At 56.5% G+C, this 20045-nt stretch overlaps 1 protein-coding gene across 1 annotated transcript in view; it reads left to right on the top strand.

The window, feature by feature from the left end:
- The window catches only part of Syt13 (synaptotagmin 13), a 41260-nt gene extending 28617 nt beyond the window's left edge, over positions 1-12643 (top strand). Inside the window, exons 2-6 of the mRNA XM_076844358.2 lie at positions 35-260; positions 2796-2930; positions 4911-5212; positions 9557-9686; positions 12339-12643. Coding sequence (XP_076700473.2) covers positions 35-260; positions 2796-2930; positions 4911-5212; positions 9557-9686; positions 12339-12643 — 1098 coding nt within the window. The remainder of the gene's footprint in view (positions 1-34; positions 261-2795; positions 2931-4910; positions 5213-9556; positions 9687-12338) is intronic.
- Positions 12644-20045: the final 7402 nt, after the last annotated feature.

Raw genomic sequence — 20045 nt, 5'->3', positions numbered from 1 at the left:
CCCTACTGGCTAACCACAGTGATTTGTGCTGCAGTTCAACGTTAAAAAATCCACGGAGCCTGTCCAGCCTCGCCCTCTTCTCAAGTTCCCAGACATCTATGGCCCCAGACCTGCGGTGACAGCTCCGGAGGTCATCAACTACGCAGACTACACACTGGGGACCACAGAGGAGCCTGCTGCACCTGCCAGCCCCCCTGCCCCCAGTGACAGTCGCCTCAAGAGGCAGGTCACGGAGGAGCTGTTCATCCTTCCTCAGAATGGTAGGAGTCCCCAGCCCGCTTTCTGTGGGCAGCGGGCAGTGGAGTCTGTCACCGGCTCAGTGGATGCCGGGCATGGCCTGCCTGTCCAAAAGCCCCAGTGTTGCTGTACTTGACAGTGGGCACGGTGCCTCTGAGTTGGCCTTTGATTCCTGCTGAATGCCACCGTGCTGTTTCCCCACAGCTTCCAGCTCTGCACTGGGAAACAGAGTGTCCCTTTCAAGTCATATGTGGGTGACTATGGAGAGGGGATAAAGAATCACAGCTAAAACCACTGGCTTCAAAGTCATGGCTTGAATCCTCTGTCCTTTTATATACTTGCTGTGTGGTGTTGGTCATGCTGCTAACCTCTCTGGACCTCAGTTTCCTCCTCTATGAAAATGAGATGATATTATTGTCTACCTGTTAGGCTGTGAATATGATAATATGATAATGCCTATCAGACGCTTTAATCAGGGCCTCTGCACAAAGACAGAATCGAAACACTGTTTCTGTTCCTCTTTCTGTTCTCCTTTTCATTTGTCAACATCAAGAACACAATATCTGAAGGTGGCTATGGCTGTCACGGGCCCTGGGGTGACATATGGAGCAGAGGCCAATCCCTATCCCAAGGGAGAGCGGAAGCTTTTCAGGGAGGAGAAGCTAAAACCAGGGGATGGCTGTCACACATGGCCTAAGTTTTGCTCTGTGAGGTCAGTGCCGGAGGTGGCGGAAGCAGAAGCAGCCTAAAGCCTTTGACACTGACCCCACGCTGATTCAACTGGACCCACACTGGCCAGTGGACAGATGCCCCTTCCTGGCCTGCCCAGAAGCACAGTGAGGAACCAGCCGGGCGTTTCAAGATCGGATCCCCGCAGTACCTGCAGTGTGGACAGGCTATCCTGGCTGGCCTAAGCCTCCAGGGGCTAAAAGCAGACCTGCTGCAGCCGTGTGACCTCAAGGTGGGGGCGGGAGAGATTTGCAGGAAGACTCTTGGGTGATCGGTGCAGTCATAGCCCCCTCTCCTGGGAGCCCCTGATTGCTCAAAGCTTGGATGAAGCCAGGACTGGACACCCCACCCAGGAGAGAGGGAGAGCCAAGCCGGGCCTTACGTTGCAGAATTCAGGATTCATTCATTCATTCTGCCTCCTCTTGGCTGCCCCCGAAGGCACAGCTTAGTTATGTTGTACAGAAACCTACTGAGACTCGGTTGATTGGGCAGACACTGACCAGAGGTGAAGGAGCGTAGCGGGGCCACCAGATCTTTTAGCCACTGTCCCCATGATGTGCTGAGCGTGTTGACCCCACCAGCCAGGCCACCCATCACCCACTGTAGAGCTCAAAGACTCACTTCCTGAAGCCGAGTCCCCATCTGCATCTCTAGGAGGTGCTGGCCCTGTGGTCCCTCCTGGCAGGGAGGGACAGTAGTAGAGTCACCTGCAGTTACTGCATCTGAACAGGACCCTGTCACCCTTGGTGGAGGCTGGTTCTGATGCCGAGGGCTGAGGCCGCCTGAGAGCTGAGAGCCCTGGGTGCTAAGGTGGACACCACTGTGGCTGTCCCTGCGATGGCTCTGGAAGCCCAGTGGGCCCTACCTACACCTGGGTCTCGCTTTACACGTTGGTCACACCCTGGTCAGCCGCTCATCCCAGAAGCACTAGGGAAATTTCTTTCTACTTGCAGGACACTAATGGGCCCTTGGGAGATCAGTAGACCTCTGCGGTTCTACCCTCTGAGTGAGTTCTGAGAACCAACTTAAAGTCTGGTTTCCTTAAAATAGAGTCTCCCAGAGCTACTGGGTCCTTTTAGATTTTGTATTATGTCTGACTCATGAGAATCTTCCCGATGTCAGGCTCCTGTGTAAGTCAGGGGCAGAGAGAGCAATAGTTGTGGTTTTAGGATCTTCTAAATTAAAGATACGTTTCACTCTTCACTCATCAAATGTTTATTGGACATGCATCAAAGTCAAATCCACCACCTTTACCTTGGCCCTGGCATCTACTCCTCCCTGGTTCTTCAGTTTCTGTCTCCATCAGTGAGCTCCTGCGCAGAAGGCACGGGGCTCTGTGGGAGGGGCGGAGCCAGCTGGGGGGGGCGGAGCCAGGTAGGCCAGGGCTGCTCAGCCTCCCACGCGGCCACCAGGCACACAGGCTGCGCCAGTTATCTTTACCGAAAGCTCACCATGGACCAGGCGGTGGGCTAAGAATGGCTCCTGCTTTATTGCATTTAGTGGGCATAGTAACTCCAGGGAAGAGAAACCCTTACCGTCCCCATTGTAAAGATGAGGAAACCGAGGTTCAGAGAAGTCCAGCACCTTGTCCAAGATCACCTGGGTGTTCTGAAACAGCTCCTGTCTGACAGCAAAACCCACATCTCGGTTGCTGAACTATGACAGTCCCCTGAAACGCAAAGCCCAGGACCCACCACCAGGGTTGCCTTGGTGCATTGAACTTTAGGAAGCTTCGGGTCGGGGTCTGTGGCTGGGGTGGCAGAGATGAGAAAGGAGTGGTGAGGGAAGGGTGCCGGGGTGGGGCAGTGACGGCCCTGACTGTCCTGCAGGCGTGGTGGAGGACGTGTGCGTCATGGAGACCTGGAACCCAGAGAAGGCGGCCAGCTGGAAGCAGGCCCCCAAGCTGCACTACTGCGTGGACTACGACCGGCGCAAGGCCGAGCTGCTGGTGACCCGCCTGGAAGGTACCCGACTTCCTGGGCTCCCCTGAGGAGGGGTCCTGGGGAGCCCACGGGGAAGGGGGAGACCCAGGGCGGGCACAGCCTCACCCGGGGTGTGGCACTCGCCACTTCTGCTCAGGCCCCGCTGGTTGGAACCACGTCACAGGCCCAGCTCACGGCAGAGGAGCCTAGGACGCGGCCAGCCGCTGCCCAGGCCGGGGAAGTGAGCTGGGGAATCGCTGTGTCTGCCCCAGGTGCCTTGACAGGCCCAGGGCTCCGTGCTGGATGCAGAGGGTCTTCAGCAGGTGGGAAAAGTTCTGCACTTCAGGACCCAGCAGTGTCCCTGAGGGGCCACAGGGGCTTGGTGACCCTCCCCTGAGAGTTTCCTCTGCCATCAGCAAACAATCCTAAGACATTGCAAAGAAACCAGAGCTATCAACGGGGCCAGATAAATCGGGCCTCTGTGTTTGATTTCCTTTTTTCTGTTTATCTTTCTATCACTGAGACTCAGCATCAAAGGAAGGAAGGTTTACTTTGGCTCACGGTTTCAGAAGGGTCAGTTGTGCTCCCTGGGCCCTGTGGCCGGGGCCTGTGGCCTGGCAGCGCACATAGCAGGGAGCACGGGGTGGCGAAACGCTGTGACCATGGCAGGAAGGCAGCAAAGAGAGAGAGGAAGAGGCTGGGGTCTCAGTAGCCCCGTGAAGGGCACCCCCCCATGGCCTAGCTTCCTCCCCCTAGGCCCCCCTCCGAAAGGTCCCGCCACCTCCCAGGAGCACCACCAGCTGGGACCAACCTCCAACATCTGGTCTCTGGAGGACTTTTTGGTCTAAGCCATAACAGGTTGTTTTGTTTCTCCACATCTGGTCTTCATGACGGTCCCATTTCACAGGTTGGGAAACCGAGGTCAAGCAACTCCTATGACTTGTTCAGGAAAGTTCCGAGTAGCCGGTGGCAGAGGCAGGCCTAACCCTCCCTGGAAGCCCAGGATGAAGCCCTGTTAGGCTACGTCACCTTCGTTCTTCACGTTCTTATCCTGTGAAATCCATTTCCACTTTCCAATCTCTCATTAAAGAACCAGTTATCAGAGTACCACCAGGGGGAATTTGGGGGTAAATCCACAGGATTCTGCATTAAAAACATCTGCTGAGTGATTCACGGGAAGGCTGTAATTTGGATCTCAAGGGTTTTTCCCAAAGGCTGATGTGGTAAAGGCTTGTTCCCCCAGGCAGCGCTGTGGGGAGAGTGGAACATTTAGGAGGCGGGGCCTAGAGGGAGGCTTTTAGGTTATTGGGGGTAGGTTCTCAAAGAGAACTGTGGGACCCTGATACTTCCTCTTGCTCTTGTTAGCTCCCTGGCTGTGGGGTGACTCAGTTTCCTCAGCCACACGCTTCTGCCATGATGTGCTTCCTCCCCACAGGCCTAAAAGCAATGGAGTCATGGATTGGAACCTCTCAAACTGTGAGCCAGAATAAACCCTTTTTCTTTATAAGTTGACGACCTCAGGCATTTGTTATAGTAACGGAAAGCTGACATGATCACGTTGTGCAATGCATTAGAAACACCAAGGTTCAAAACATAAAACATTCATGAGGTAGCAGCCAAGTGAGTCACACCACAAGCGCTTCTGTGGTAAATATTTAAAGTACAGAACAAATGAATCACAGTATCAGCAGTAGCACTAATAAAGTCAGCCCTGGCGCCTTGGGGAAATCTCAGAATCTTGAGACCAGAGGGACCCAGGAAGTATTGACTCTTGTCACTCTTGTCACTTTGTCCCAGGAAGGCTAGCGTGTACTGCCGTGGGCCTCCCCAGATGGCCTCCTTTTTCTAAATATCTTGCTGCTGGGCAGGGCTGCAGTTTCCAGGACGGTCAGCTCTGAGGTCTTCCGGACACCCAAGGTCATGGCCATTACTCTGGATTCCACAGCCCTAATTAGGGCCCCGCTGCCCCCCTGCCCAGGCCCCGGTAAGACCCAGACCCAGGTTGCTTTGTCTTGCCTGCAGCGGTGACCAGTGACCACGATGGCGGCTGTGACTGCTACGTGCAAGGCAGTGTGGCCAACAGGACGGGCTCCGTGGAGGCCCAGACGGCCCTGAGGAAGCGGCAGCTGCTCACCACCTGGGAGGAGGGCCTGGCGCTCCCCCTGGCAGAGGAGGAGCTCCCCACGGCCACGCTGACGCTGACCCTCAGGACCTGCGACCGCTTCTCCCGCCACAGTGTGTCCGGGGAGCTCCGCCTGGGCCTGGACGGGGTGTCTGTGCCTCTGGGGGCCGCCCAGTGGGGCGAGCTGAAGACCTCGGCTAAGGTAGGGCTGCCTCAGTCGGACGGTAGTGCCGGTCAGTGGAGCTGGGAGGGCTGGGGGCTGAGGGCTGGACGGAGCTGAGGGAACAAGCTCCCGAGACCTTCCCAGGGCGGGTCTTGAACAGGGCAGCCTGGGGCAGCCCGATGCCCAGGGCCCGCTGCCGCGGGGCTTCTCATTTGCCAGGTAAAGGCGTCCCTGACGTCAAGGAAAGAAAGCGCAGTGTCATCCCCATTGAAATCCAGTGACCTTTCCTGAGCACCTACTATGTGCCGGGCACCACGGGGAAAGGAACACAAGGGGAGGTGGGCAGACTGGCACAGACCCCTGACGATGACAAGGACAGGATCTCTGGCGTGTGTTGGATCCTGGGACATCTGGGAGGAGGCTAACCCCGGTGTCTGATGGAGAGTTCTGGAAGGGCTGTGTGAAGTGGTGTTCGCGCTGGGCTGAGAGGCCAGCGCCGTGCAGAGGGACTCCTGGGAGAGGAAACCCTCTTACCCACAGGCCCGGGCAGCAGGGGGTCAGGGCTGGGCAGGGCTGGGGAGCAGTGGCGGGAACTGAGGGCCCGGGTCAAGGTCCCCACCAGGGATCTGCTGCACTGTCTAGAGACTGTGAGGCCGCGAAGCCCCAGAGGTCACCATCCGGGCCTCCCTCGCGGGCTTGCTGCTGTGGTGCTGGACCTGCTCATCTGGCTGCTATGTCTGAGCACCGCAGGGTCAGTGCGAGGCCCAGACTATACCCAAGGTCCCCCTCCGACCTCCCAGATCAACCAACCGAGGGATAGGGAACTGCCCGGGTCACCCAGCCAGGACACCGGCCAGGGCCCAGCACAGCTCTGCCTGGAGCTCGGCCTTTCCAGCTGTCAATCCTGCAATGTCACCAGCCACGCGGGCACCCGACAAGCACGAGGTGTGACCCGCAGGCGCCTTCCCTGACAGATACCTGACCGCGGGGGAGAGAGCGGGTCCGCTGCCACCTCCCACCCTCTCCCGCTGACGACCCTCCTCTTTGCCCCACTTCCTTTCTTCCCAGGCTCGGGAAGCTGACAGGAGGGTCACAGCTCTCAAATGGAGCGGGCTGCTTCAAGGCACTCTCTCTAATTAGCGTGTGACTGGGGACTTGTGTGGGACCACAGAGGGGCCTGGGGCGGAGATGTGACACTCCTATTTATTAAGCTTCCTCTGGAGACACACAGGGTCCCCCGCTGGGCTCTGAGGCTTTGTTGCGGCCCCAAAGGGCTGAAAGTCAGCGTCTAGGCGAGTCTCGGGCCCTGTCCGTTCTTCTCTCGGTCCCCTGGAAGAGCAGTAGCTCTCATTCATCCCACAAACACCCTGTCCTGCTCCCACAGGGCACCCTGCCCCATGCCAGGGGCCAGGGACCAGGCCATACCACAGAGGAGCTTGCTGATGCAGCTGGATAATCATCACTGCTGATAATTAGAATATTCTAGAATAGTCCTCTTCGGGTGTGTGAAGCAGAGCCCCAGGCCAGGCCGGCCAGCGCCCACCCTTGCAGGTGCAGGATTCTGGCTGATTTGAACCCCGTGGTGGAAGCCGGGGGGTTGTTCCGACCCAGTTTTACTTTTCTGGGCCAGAATGGGTCAACGGAGGTGCCAGCCGCGCTCCAGGTCCCGGAAGACACGGGGCCCAGAGCAGCAGGTGCGTCATTGGGGACCTCAGTGAGTCCCACTCCCAGGGCGGCCTTGAGTGATTCACCGAGAGCCTGAGAGGAAGAGGAGGTGGAGAGACCAGGAGAGGAAGAGAGGGTCATTGTTGTCACCAGGGACTCGGGGGCAGGCTCTGATGGAGCCTCCGGCTGCAGTGCAGATGGCGGGCAGGGCCAGGCTACCTACACACCGGAAAGTAGTGCAGCTTCCCCTGGTCTTGGGGACAAGTGGACGGAGCACAGTCACCGGGGGCTACAGCCCAGGCCACCCTGGACCCTGTAGGTGATCTTCAGTTGGGAGATCTGTCCCCAGCACACCCTGGGAGCGCTCTGCTGCCCCTGGCCAGGAGCCTGACACATTCCCCGGGCCTCGCAGGAGCAGCCTGTCCACGCAGGAGGCCAGCGAGTTTAGGACTTGGCCTTCCCTTGCCAACTAGGCCTCCCCGAGTCCTTGGGCTCCTTCCTAGCCAGAGCCAGGCCCGCGAGCCTCCTGGCCTCTGAGCACCAGGCGCTTGGGCCTGAAGCGGAACAAGGTCAGCTTCCTTTCAGGGCCGTGCAGGGGGATGGGGCCTCTTCCCTTTGAAGTTTTCTTGTGACATTAAGTGCCAAGTGCTGGGGATGCATCTGACCTGAGGGCCCAGAGACCATGGGGAGGGTTTCACAAATGTTCCTGGCTGAGATTCAGGTCTTGGCGGAGGTTCCCAAGTCACTTTGTCACATGACTGGTCACGGTGGGGTCCTGCTGAGCGGAAAGTGTGACCCAAGGCAGGGGGTCTGAGACTGCAGGTGGAGAGCCCAGCTGCCTCCTGTTCACCCAAAAGTAAGGCTCCCCAGTTCACCTGGGCAAGTACTGATTGCTCTTCCACGAGAACGAATGACCAGCAGCCGCAGCAGACAGTCCTGGTGTGTGGTGTGTTCCAGGCGCTGCTGTGAATACGAGGCGGTTAACTCTTCAAAACCTGGCTGGGGGCTGCACATGGGATCCCAGCGACTCGGGAGGCTGAGGCAGGAGGACCTCGGGTTCCAGGTCAGCCTCATGAGTTTAGTAAGCCTCGATTTCAAAACTTTAAAAGAAAAAGGTTGGAGACGTAGCTCGGTGGTAAAGTGCCCCTGGGTTCAGTCCCCAGCACAGAAAGAGGAAAACAAAATCCTCCTGACACCATCAGGTAGAAAGAATCCTATTTCCATTCACTGATGAGGAAATGAAGGCCCAGCAAGGTTTAGCAACTTGCCTAAGGCCACCCAGGGAGGAAGTGGGAGGACTGGAACTCAGGCCCAGCTGGCTCTGGAGTCGTCCTCCCAGCCTCGCGGAGCTTCGCTCTGGGTTGTTAAGAAGTTAGTCTCCACAGAGGTCGTTGGAGTCATCACTTGTGACCTTTAGTGAGGACTTGCCACACCCATGTTCTCGGTCCTCCTCCTCCCAGCACTGGGCCCCGCCCAGGTTACCCCTCACCACTTCCTGCCTCCCTCCCATACGTGATGCAGGCTCCCTGGAGGCTGACTGTGTTTTAATGGTGGCATTGAGAACACAGTGGGCGCTTCATGCATGCTTGCTAAACGGACCCCGCCCCTCTGTGTCTGGCAGGGAAACCCACATTTGGAGAAGCCAAACAACTTTCTCAGCCTCACGCCGGTGGGTTTGTAGTGGAGCTGCTCTTTGTCATGAATCACAGGCGTGGTGTCACCTGGTGATGGGCAGCCCCTGGCTGCAGAGGTCACGGCGTGCAGAGGGGGCTGATTCCCACCCCCTGAGCCTGTGTTTCCGGGGGGAGATGGCAGACGTCCCCACGTGTGCTGAGGGTGAGGGACAAGCCCAGGTGCTCTGGTGGCTGCTAACCCGGCCCGAGCCTCCCTGAGCTGCCCTGAAGCTGGAGGGGAGGGGACAGGTGAGAGTCGCGCCACCTGGGGTACCTCTGGCCTCCTGTTCCCTCCCAGAACCCTCACCCCCTCCTCTGCCTGGCAGCCGCCCTGGGATCTTGAGGAAAGGCCACCTGCTTTCTGCTCAGATAGAGCCTTGGTGCCTGGCTGGCCCTGCCACCCGCCCTCTCCTCCCTGCCCCTCTGAGGCTGGCATTGTCACCACAGCCCCACCTCCTGGCAGGAGCCTTCTTCTTTGCTGAAATTCCCAACAAGCCCTCGCAGGCCTTCCCTGGAGACTTGGGAAGCTGCTTTTGCAGGACCCGTGGGTTCCCATGCTTCCTGGGAGCACCTGGGTCCCCTCTGAAGTGCGTCACTGGCCCGTTGTCCCCGGTGTATTTCCCACACCACGAGCCTGGGGTCGCACTGACCTCTTTGTGTTTCCCTTATGGTCTCCCGGGCTGCGGGGTCGGCTGCCGCCATCTTTTCAAATGAAGAAACTGAAGACCAACCCCCTGCTCCCACCAGCCCGACTGTCACCGTAGTGACTCTCAGACTGTGTTCCCTTGAGCCCTAAACCTTCTCCAGAGGCACCCAGGAACTGGGGGGGGGGGGGTTGTCCCTGTTGTAGCTCGGCTCTGGGGCAGGTTGGGCCTGGACGTCGACTGTGGAGCAATGGCTTTATGACTCACATTCCCGACCGCATGAGAGGCTGCAGGACGCCTGTGGGATTCCAGTCCACAGTGACCCCGGCCTCTGCAGTGGTGGCTGGGTCAGAGGTCACTGCCAAGAGTGACCCCTTCCCGCATGTCCCCTTGTGTCGCAGGAGCCGTCCGCAGGAGCTGGGGAGGTCCTCCTGTCCATCAGCTACCTCCCGGCCGCCAACCGCCTCCTGGTGGTGCTGATCAAAGCCAAGAACCTGCACTCCAGCCAGGCCCGGGAGCTGCTGGGGAAGGGTAAGGCTGGGGGAGAGGCTGGGGCTGCCAGCGGGGTGTGTGCAGGGGGTGGGGCCGGGGAAATGGGGACGGAGCGCAGGAAGGCAGAATAGGAGCACAGTTCTCAATTTGTTACCGTCTAGGGGTGCTGGGTACAGTCTCAGCAAAGAATTGAACAAGATGCAGAAACCGGGCGCCGTGGCCCACGCCCGTAATCCCAGCAGCCCAGGAGGCTGAGGCAGGAGGATCGCGAGTTCAAAGCCAGCCCCTGCAGATTAGTGAGGCCCTAAGCAACCAGTGAGACCCTATCTCTAAATAAAGTACAAAGCAGGGCTGGGGATGTGACCCAGGGGTCGAGTGCCCCTGAGTTTAATCCCTGGTACTCGCCCCTCCCCCAATAAAAAGGTCAGGACCCAGAGATGACGAGCAAACAGCCGTTAATTGCAAAAGCGACACAGACAGACTTCTCCGAAGAGACGGGGCCCTGGAGCCGGGAGTCTGGTGGGGGAGCTTTGACCTGTTCTTTTCATGGTCTCTGGAGTGTCCTCCGGGCCAGCCTCCTCCCCCGTCCATGCTCTCCTCACTATTATTGATTGGCGCCCCCCACCCCTGTCCATGTGTCTGTCTCAGTTTTTCTCTTGGATCCCACTTAGAGGCATGAGTACGGAAGTGTCTGTCTGACTGGGCCCCCACTTGTGTCCCGGAGCACTTTTGTCCCTCAGGGAGGTGACCTCATCAGAAGACTCTCCGTGCTCCTTTGTTCTGGCCCTGCCCCCGGCCTCCTCCCTCGCCATCTTGCCCTGGCTGCCTGCGCCCTCCTACAGGTCCCTCCAAGTCACCCCCAGATGTGGCCTCCACCCAAAGGGCTAACTAATTTTGAAGGACACACTTCTTGGAGTCCACATCCATTCATTCCTGGGCCCAGGTAGGAGCTACCCGGGGCTCCCGACCTTGGCGATCCACCAGGATCAGCCTCTACCCTGGGAGCAGAGCACCTGGGCTGTCGGGAACCCAGGCCTGGCTGGACGCACCTCTGGGGCAGGTGGTGCTGTGGGGAAGGCCAGGTCCTCTGTTTCCACCAGCCACACTGCACTCTCCGCCTTCCCCAGTCTCTGTTCTCAGCCTCGGCCAGCTGTCCCCCCGACACCCGCTGAGTGTGGGCGACGGCAGAAGGTGTGTGGGTGAGGCTGAGGCCCGAGGCTTAGGGCATCTGTGCCCCACATATCCACAGAGGCCCCTTTCCAACATTTTGGAAGCCTTATTTTTCCCTTCTAGATACCCCAGCACAGGTCCCAAGTCTTGGGGACCTATCAGAGCGGGAGGGCAGCCCAGGTTAGCAGGGCATTCCTGAACTGGGATCCAAGCGCTCATAACAAGATAGAAACAAGTCTCTATTTATAGAAGGGTACAAAGATAGAATTGCCACTGTGTTCTGAATCTTTGAGCAAAAGATTTTGGGCGAATGAAATCAGAAGGGTTGAGCTTGCTGGAAGATTCTGGAGCCCAAGGTCAGAGTTCCGTGCTTTGTCCTTGTCCCCTCCAGTTAGTTCTCTGCCTCTCTCTCTCTCTCTCTCTCTCTCTCTCTCTCTCTCTCTCATAGCTCTGTAAGAACAATTATAGCTCAGCACTTTGTCTTGAAATCTCTCTGCTGAAATAACAAACTAACCACCCGGGGGTGATAATTACAGCAATAAACACACAGTAACAATTATTCTCACATTAGCTTCCGGAACCTTGACTAATGAAATAAGGAGAGCTGTCTGGTGACCTATGGGTGGGTTCCTAGGGGACAGCGCTACTGGACAGAGCCTCGGGTGGGGGTCAGGCCGTCTGCCTTCACCTTCCACAGGAAGCTGGAGTCCTCAAAGGAAGACTGGCAGAAAGTACAGGTGAGCACCCCACCAGGCAGCGGGAGACCCACTGTCTCAATAGTGAACAAGACGGCTTGGAGGGACCCTCACGGGGACAGGGACCTGGGGATGGCATTGCTTTTCTGGTCTGAGTTTAGAATCTAGCTGAGTCATTGTTCTGGACTTGCTTTGATCTAAAGATACAAAGTTACATGGACGGGCTCAGAGCAAGTGACTTCATATCCATCTCCTGGTGGCACCTTACCAGGCCCCAATAGGGACCATCCAATGACCAGCATCCTAGGTTATGGTATAGGTAAGCACCCGGATCCAAAGACCCAAACTACCAAGTGCTCCAAAATCTGAAACTTTAAGCACAAGTGGAAAATTCTACACCATGGAACTTGGTTCCTGCACAAAATTATTTTAAAAATCGCATAAAATTCGCTTCAGGCTGTGTGCATGAGGTGCATATGAAACTGAAATAAATTTCATGTTTAGACTTGGGTCTCATGCCCAAGATATCTAGATATGTCTATGCAAATATGACAAAATCGGAAAAGCCTCCCGGCTCTGAAACATTGATGGGCCCGAGTGTTTTGGATAAGGAATCTTCAGCCACTATCGGCCATTTCCCATGCTTCAGAGAAAGTTCTAGAGAGGCAGACATGTTTGCTGGATCCCCACGTCTAGACCAGTGCCCGCCATGTGGTAGGCACTTAATAGATGTTGAATGAACACATGGCCCAGGGGGTGAGTGGAGAGGACCCCAGGAGCTCACTTGGTCTCTCTCTCTATCTCTTTCCTCCCTGCCCCTCCTCAGATGTCTCTGTCAAGGTGACCTTGAAGCACCAGGCTCAGAAGCTGAAGAAGAAGCAGACAAAACGGGCCAAGCACAAGATCAACCCCGTGTGGAACGAGATGATCATGTTCGAGCTGCCCGACGACCTGCTGAGGGCGTCCAGCGTGGAGCTGGAGGTGCTGAGCCAGGCCGAGGCGGGGCAGAGCTGGGCCCTGGGCCACTGCAGCCTGGGCCTGCACGCCTCTGGCTCAGAGCGCAGCCACTGGGAGGAGATGCTCAAAAACCCCCGCAGGCAGATTGCCATGTGGCACCAACTGCATCTGTAGGGCCCCCAGCCCAGCCTCCCGGGGCACAGCCCGGTCCTGCAGCCCCATGGTCCTCAGTCCTCGCCATCTCCCCTTGTGCCCCGCCCTCCTTTGTGCTCAGCAGGCGGAACAGATGTGTTTGCAAAGCCCAGGACCCTTCCCCTCTCACCACACTCCCGTTTTTATAAAAAAGAAAACCACAAAGCCAGCCGGGCAGTGTGTGGAAACGGGACGTCAGGGCCACACTGAGCAGGCAGTTCTGCTCCTCTGTGTCCTGGAGAGAGTCCCTCACCAGGCAGGTGTTGCAGGTGAGGTGAGCCAGGGGCGGGGAAGCTTTAGCTGAGGAATTCTGGGTGCAAAGAAGATGGTGACTTTTTAAAAAATAAGCATTTTGAAAAATGATATAAAGAAAACCGTCCCATATCAACCCATCCATCAGGTTATGGGGTGAGTGACACCTTAGCCAGCATTAAGTCCAGCTCCCACCCCAGGCAGGGACCAGCGGTTCTCAGACACTGGAACAGGAAGAATCACCAGCAGATCCCCGGCTGCCTGTGGGCGTCCTAGGTCAGTGTCCCTGGCCACGGCCCAGGTGCCTTCACCTTCAACCAGCACCGGTGATTCCGACGCAGAGCGGGAGGACTGTGCTGGAGAGATCCTTCTACAACATTCCAGACAGCTCCAGCCAGCCCTTGATGGGCCTGGGGCACCCAGATCAATGTCGGACTCTTCAACTGTCAGAGTGAATTTAGATATCCTCTGTTTTTAATTTATTTTAATTCTTAATTTAAAAATCTGTGCTTTTCCAATTCTGCTCTTGGACGGCATTGTGTGTAGTTGTTTTTTAGCTGAAGAACTTTATTGTTTTATCTTCAGATCGGCTTATGTGATACTTGGGGAACCCTCCCCCCACAAAGTATTCGTGGGATCCCCTGCGGGTCCCCTGGACCGCATGTTGACTGAGTGTTAGTTGCCATGTCCACCAGCATCACCAAAGTGACCCTGTGAGACAGACCCGCCCCCTGCTCAGCCTTCCAGCCACTCCAGGAAGAAGTTAGTTAGGAACTTGGTCTTTTGCACCCGGCTACACAAAAGTAGGGTTGGAAGACAACTTTAAAAGGACACAAGCTCTTTTGCAGTTGTGCCTCCCTCCCTCCTTCTGTTTTGGGGACTTCCACTGTCATGGTAAATAACCAGCAGGTTGACCTGGTCATCCCCAGCAGATGTCCCATTGTTGATCCAGTCTAAACAATGCACCTGCTGAGTGGCTATAGCTCTCACGGGGAACCGGACTCCTGGGTGCTCTGTGGTCATCATTGTCCTCAGAACCTCAGCGTGGCTGTCTGGAAAACAGGACCAGTGTCGTGGGAGCTGTCTGCATGGGAGGTGACAGACGAGACGGTGTCCAAAAGCTGTTGGCTAAAAAGAGATCTAGCCGTGATCTTTACGCTAGATCACTGTCTCTCACTTCGAGTTGGCAGTGGAAACACACAGAAGGTGCCAGAACCACGCAGCTGTTTCCGCCACCATGGATTCTGCCTCTTGTAGATGAACTCCAAACTCTGGACTTCAGGGTTACCCCAGTTCCCTGACCTACAGGAGGGTTTCTAGACGGAATCAGGGTCTCCTTCCTCCACGAGGCCGGTCATTCTCAACTCTCCCTGAGAATCTGAGCAGGAACCTGAACCCTTTGGTCATGATTTGCTCTTTCTATACAGAAACAGAAATGCATTTGAAATAGCTTCTGTTTTTCTGGAAAACCGGAAAAGCCCCTCATCCTTCTTCCATGGGCAAGTCTTTCAGAGAGTGGGGAACCCTGCCCTCAAAGGTGGACCAGCCCTTGCCAAGTGTTTTGAGGTGAGGCAGCGTCCGCGTTTCCCTAAGGTGTGTTTCTGAGGCCCAGCGTCCACCCCACCCCGGTCTCCTTTGCTTGGAATGGCAAACAGAGTCCAGTATGTTCCCCAGGTCAGTGAGAGCTGAGCCCACTCTGTTCTTGGTGACATCTGCTACTCCAGTCAAAAACAAAAACAAAAGTTTAGGTTTGGACTTAAAATCAGGAAACCTGGGTTTTTTTTTTCCCTATATACCTGCTTGGACCCCCATCAGGACATGTGAGGGGTGCTGGACAGGACCCCTGGCCCCTGGGTATCCATCCCACCCACAGTCTTCCATGCATTTCTTTGGACCCCAAAGGTTTAGTTTTCCAGAATTCAAACTAAGGGTTGCCCCTGATGGGGAATGGCATTCCACCACAGGACATCTCGGTGTCGGCCACCACCCCCACCACATCTCGGTGACTGGATCAACAATGGGACATCTGCAGGGATGCGCAGAAGGAAGGCCAACTCTGCTGGGTTTTGTCTGGGCATTCACTGGCATCCACCACGTGCCCAGGATAGAGCTCCGTGTTTGTTGAATGAATTAATGAAGGAAGAATGGGTGGATGGGAGGAGCTGGAAAGAGACCCTGTGATTGGCAGAACAGTGAGCAAACCTGGCGGAACGGTCAGCGGGAAGGACACCAGTCATCTTAGTGGACCTGCACATTCAGGACATTGATATTACTGTCCAACGAAGGACGAGCCATAGTTCTCCACAGAAATGCAAGGAACAAGAGAAGACCACGCCACTGCTGTGCTCTTTCACCAAAACTCCCTCTTGGTGAATTTTAAATCATCCACAGATGTCACCTGCCAAACAAGAAGGCCATCTTCACCCCAGCTGACGCGTACCAGGCATCTGCAGCTTGCTTCCGAACGAGCGGCTGAGTCTGCGCGAGCAGGTCTGATCATTTTGGAAAGGGGCACCTGGACCTTGCTTGGAGCATTTTCTAAGGGGGCCGTGAAGCAGAGTTGGAAATCCAGCGAGACCCTTTCAGGCTGAACTGGTACCCACAGGGGGACCTGGTCCTTCCACAGAGGTGGCCTGGGGATTAAGGAATCAGGGGTCACCTCTCCAGTTCGGATGGTCTTGCTGAGGACCTGCTCGCCAAGGTCTTGCCTCCCGTCACTGCAGTCTGAGGCAGGACTTGCTGCAGGTTGGATGACAAATCGTCCCGCCAGAGTGAGGCGGAGGGAGTGAGGGGGGTTCTCCAGGGTCAATTCCTTTGGGATGTGAAGGAGTCTGGGCGGGAAGGCGGCCGCAGCCTAAGCCACACTGGGGTGGGGACCACCACGAGAGACGTCGTCCACGTGCTGTTGATTTTGCCTTCCGTGTCTCCTGTCGTCAGATGCTGTTGTGTGTGTGTGTGTGTGTGTCGCCGTCAAGAATCGAAGCACAAAAAGACGCATGAGACATTGTGGTCCCATGTCTGGTGTCGCACTTTGGAGCAAAAACCTTGCAGTGATAAATAAAGAAACTCCAACAGGGTGAGCAGCTTCGTGTACCTCTTTTCGCCCCCCTTTTACTTAATATTTTAGAAGCATAAAAAAAAAGGCGTTCAGTGAGTCCTCTTAGACCACCGCCAAGTTTAATGACGCTTAACTACAGCCAAAGCCCGCTTTATCAAGAGACCTGGATCCTGAGCTTGGCTTCCTGATCCCACGCATTCCTTTATAATTTTCACTACATACACCTGTACATCCCAAGCACCGTAGAGTACTTTGTTTTCATGGCTTTTTAAAATCACATCACACAGTTTTTGCTCACCACTGAAATTCTGAGCTTCATCTCTGCAGGCAAGTGCTATTCTAGTCATTTCCTTTTCACTGCTATACAATATTCATGGTGTGGACATACCATACCCATTCTTCTGTTGATGGACATTTAGACACTTCCCCTTTATTCATGCATTTCCTTTTTTTCTTTCTTTCCTTCCCTCCCTTTTCTCTTTCTCTTTCCCTCTTTTTTCCTCTCCTTCATTCTTCCTTTTCTCCCTCCTCCCTTCCAGCTTTCTCTTTCTCTTATAGGAAATGTTGCTATGAGCAATCCCATGGTTTCTCCTGTGCACTCAAACAAGTTTCTTTAAGTTATGCACCTAGGAGTGAGTGGAATTGCTACAACATAGAGTACTCACGTGTGTGTGTGTGTGTGTGTGTGTGTGTGTGTGTGTCCTTTAACATCCCCCAAAGAAATACTCCCTCAGTGGGGCCAGTGGAGCATCCAGGGTTACCCTTGAGCTCCAGGTAATAGGCACACAAAGGGGACTCCTGGATCCTGCCACCCTGGACCCTCCAGGTGGTCTCTGCAGCTCTGGTCTCTAGAGCAAGAGGCCCTGGCCCTGAGTGAGGGGAGGACCTGAACTTTAAAGTCAGGGGGAAATGGCTCAGTGACCTGCAGTTATCGCTGAGACGGCCGGGCTTTCCCCAGGTGCACCTCACTCCTCAGTTTATGTTGTAGACCAACCTGATCAGATCTTAGAACCAGGATCCGCACTTCATAGTGAAGCAGGTAAGTGGGTACTCAAAGCATCACCTCAATGGTTCGCTGGCGTCACCTGACAACCATTCCCTCTGGCAAATGCCAGGCATCTGACTGGGCTGTGGCTCTCAGCAGGTTTTATCCCAGGTACTGAAAAGTCACATAAACTGTGTCCCAGATAGTTATAAACAGGCCACCTGGGCTCCAAACTAATAGTGAGGACTCTGGGTTTGTGTAACAGAAAACGAGAAGAGGGAGGGCGGGCTTCTCAGTGGCACTCACAGCTGATCAGTCCCCTGACCCCCCTAAGGCACCACGCCTGTCCTGCGCACACCACACTCACCCTGCACCCCGGCCTGACTCGCCCTGGCCACCATCACGCCCTGGGAAATCGCTTGGATTTGGGCGATCAGTGAGCGGTCAGCAAGGCCCCTTCTGGCTCTGACCTTTGTGATTCTGCGATCCAGACGGACAAAAACTACCTCCCCACCTACCTCGGCCTCCGGCTCACGCAGAAAACCCACCAAACCCGCGTCCTGTGTCCCTGCCCTCTCACCCACATCTGCTCATGCCCCTCCTCCGGTCCCTCCTGGGCCACCTGGTCCTCTGGACAGCCGGCAACACACTTGAGGCTCCGACGCAGCCTCTTCTCATCCGCTTCTTTGCTGAGGGCCCTGGTGATTTCCCGCCAAGAGTTTCTATTTTTTAGAGTCAGGCAGAAGCACCTGAGTTTTGGGAGCTCCTGAGCGTCCGTTCTGTCCCATTCCCGGGCAGACACCTGCGGGAAAAGCCCCGAGATACAGGTGGCCGGGACGGTGCCCTAGTGTTGGACAATTGCCCCCAGCTCCCCTTCCTCCTGCCTCCAGGTGAGCCCGCATGGACGGTCCCTGGCGGGGACCGAGCAGATTTCCCAAGCCAGAGACGCAGGTGCCTACCTGAGAGGAGGATGGCGGGAAGCTCGTCCTGACAGCGGAGGCTGGACCTGGCCATGGAAACCGCCTGGTAGTGACCACCATGGGACTACAGCCCGGCGGTGGCTTGTCCCTGCTGGGGCGATGGACATGCTCTGCCAGTCTCCAGGGCACTTAATGCAAGTTTCTCTGACAGTCGCCCAAGAGTGGGTGGTACGACCTGGAGTAGGTGTGTGCGCACAAGCCCGTCCGGTGTCCTTGCTGAGTACCGGTCAAAGGGCCACCCGCTATCGGGGATGCGAGGACTGGGTAAGGCCACCGGGCTCTGACGTCACCCCTGAGAGGCTCAAACGACATGGGGACCTGTGGCTCCTCCTTCCTTGGCATCCCCCAAAGAGATCCTCCATCGGTGGGCGGGACCGTGCGGGGCTGAGAGGTCTGATGAGAAGTCTGCACTGGACCCCAAGAGCAGAGGGAAGCCCCTGAAGCGGGTGGGGCAGAGAGGATGCTGTTGACTGGATTCCTTCTTTCAAAAGATCATTCTAGAAACTGTCGCGTGGAGCCCTCAGGTCTCCAGGCAGCTGGCCGGTCTCCTGAGCCTCTTCTCCAGGGTGAACTCAACTGTCCCTAGAGTGTGGAGGGGAGCTGGGGAGACCAGGGTCGGGGGGGACAGACCTTGCCCTCACCACGGGCCTCCTGACCGAGGGCAGGGCCTTTCCTCTTCCCTCGGCTCCCGTGATGGAACACGGACCCTTCCAGAAATGGCTGCCAAGGTGGTGGACCCTGGGCAGCCTGGGGAGGGCAGCAGCCCTGGTCCAACTGGGCTGGTTAGTGGACAGCTGGGCCCCTCTGCTCCTTCATCCCCAGTCCTCTTTGGGGAAGAAGAGAACTGGAACATTCCATGGGACCATGAAGCGGCTTTCACAAGAGGCCTCCAAATGGCCAACAGGATGGGGGACCCTCGGGCTGAGAGGAAAAGAGCAGCGTAAGAAGGAGAAGGGGGAGGAAGGGAGGCCTCGGACAGGAGGCTGGGGGGAGGCCCGAGCAGGAGGGCTGGGGTCTCCAGAGCTGCTTCGCTGAGTTGAGCCCACCCTCTTCCTGAAAGAATCTGGATGGGGGCTGCAGATACAGCTCAGCTGGTAGAGTGCTTGCCTTTCACCCACAAGGTCCTGAGTTCTAATCCGCAGCACCACAAAAAAGAAAAAAGAAAAGAATCTGGGTGGAACTCCACCCATCACCCACCCCCATACCACAACACCCATCACCCCCCCACACCATAACACCCATCACCCCCCCACACCATAACACCCATCACCCCCCTACACCACAACACCCATCACCCCCCTACACCACAACACCCATCACCCCCCCCACACCACAACACCCATCACCCCCCCACACAACACCCATCACCCCCCCCACACCACAACACCCATCACCCCCCCACACAACACCCATCGCCCACCCCATACCACAACACCCATCGCCCACCCCCATACCACACCACCCATCACCCCCCTACACCACAACACCCATCACCCACCCATACCACAACACCCATCACCCCCCTACACCACAACACCCATCACCCCCCCACACCATAACACCCATCACCCCCCCACACCACACCACCCATCACCCCCCTACACCACAACACCCATCACCCACCCATACCACAACACCCATCACCCCCCTACACCACAACACCCATCACCCCCCTACACCACAACACCCATCACCCCCCCACACCACACCACCCATCACCCCCCTACACCACAACACCCATCACCCACCCCCAAACCACAATACCCCATCACCCACCCCTACACCACAACACCCATCACCCCCCGTACCACACCACCCATCGCCCACCCCCATACCACAACACCTGTCACCCACCCCCAAACCACAGTACCCCATCGCCCACCCCCACACCACCTTGGAGGCAGATGCAGAGGAGAGACTCTCCCCCCAAACCAGGCCTGCAAGTGGAGAATCACACAGAGGGCAAAACGGGTCACACTGAACCGCAATGGTGCCAGCACGTCCTCGGAGAGTCTTGTGGGATAACTGCGTGAGGTACATTTATGTATTTCAAGTGGTTTTGGTCCCATTTCCTTAGGCCTCACTGGTGAGGGAGGCCTGCAGGTTACC

The sequence above is a fragment of the Callospermophilus lateralis genome, chromosome 2, assembly GCF_048772815.1.
Source record: "Callospermophilus lateralis isolate mCalLat2 chromosome 2, mCalLat2.hap1, whole genome shotgun sequence".
Classification (NCBI taxonomy): domain Eukaryota; kingdom Metazoa; phylum Chordata; class Mammalia; order Rodentia; family Sciuridae; genus Callospermophilus; species Callospermophilus lateralis.
The sequence above is the reverse complement of the archived record's forward strand: the minus strand, read 5'-3'. Positions and strand labels throughout refer to the sequence as shown.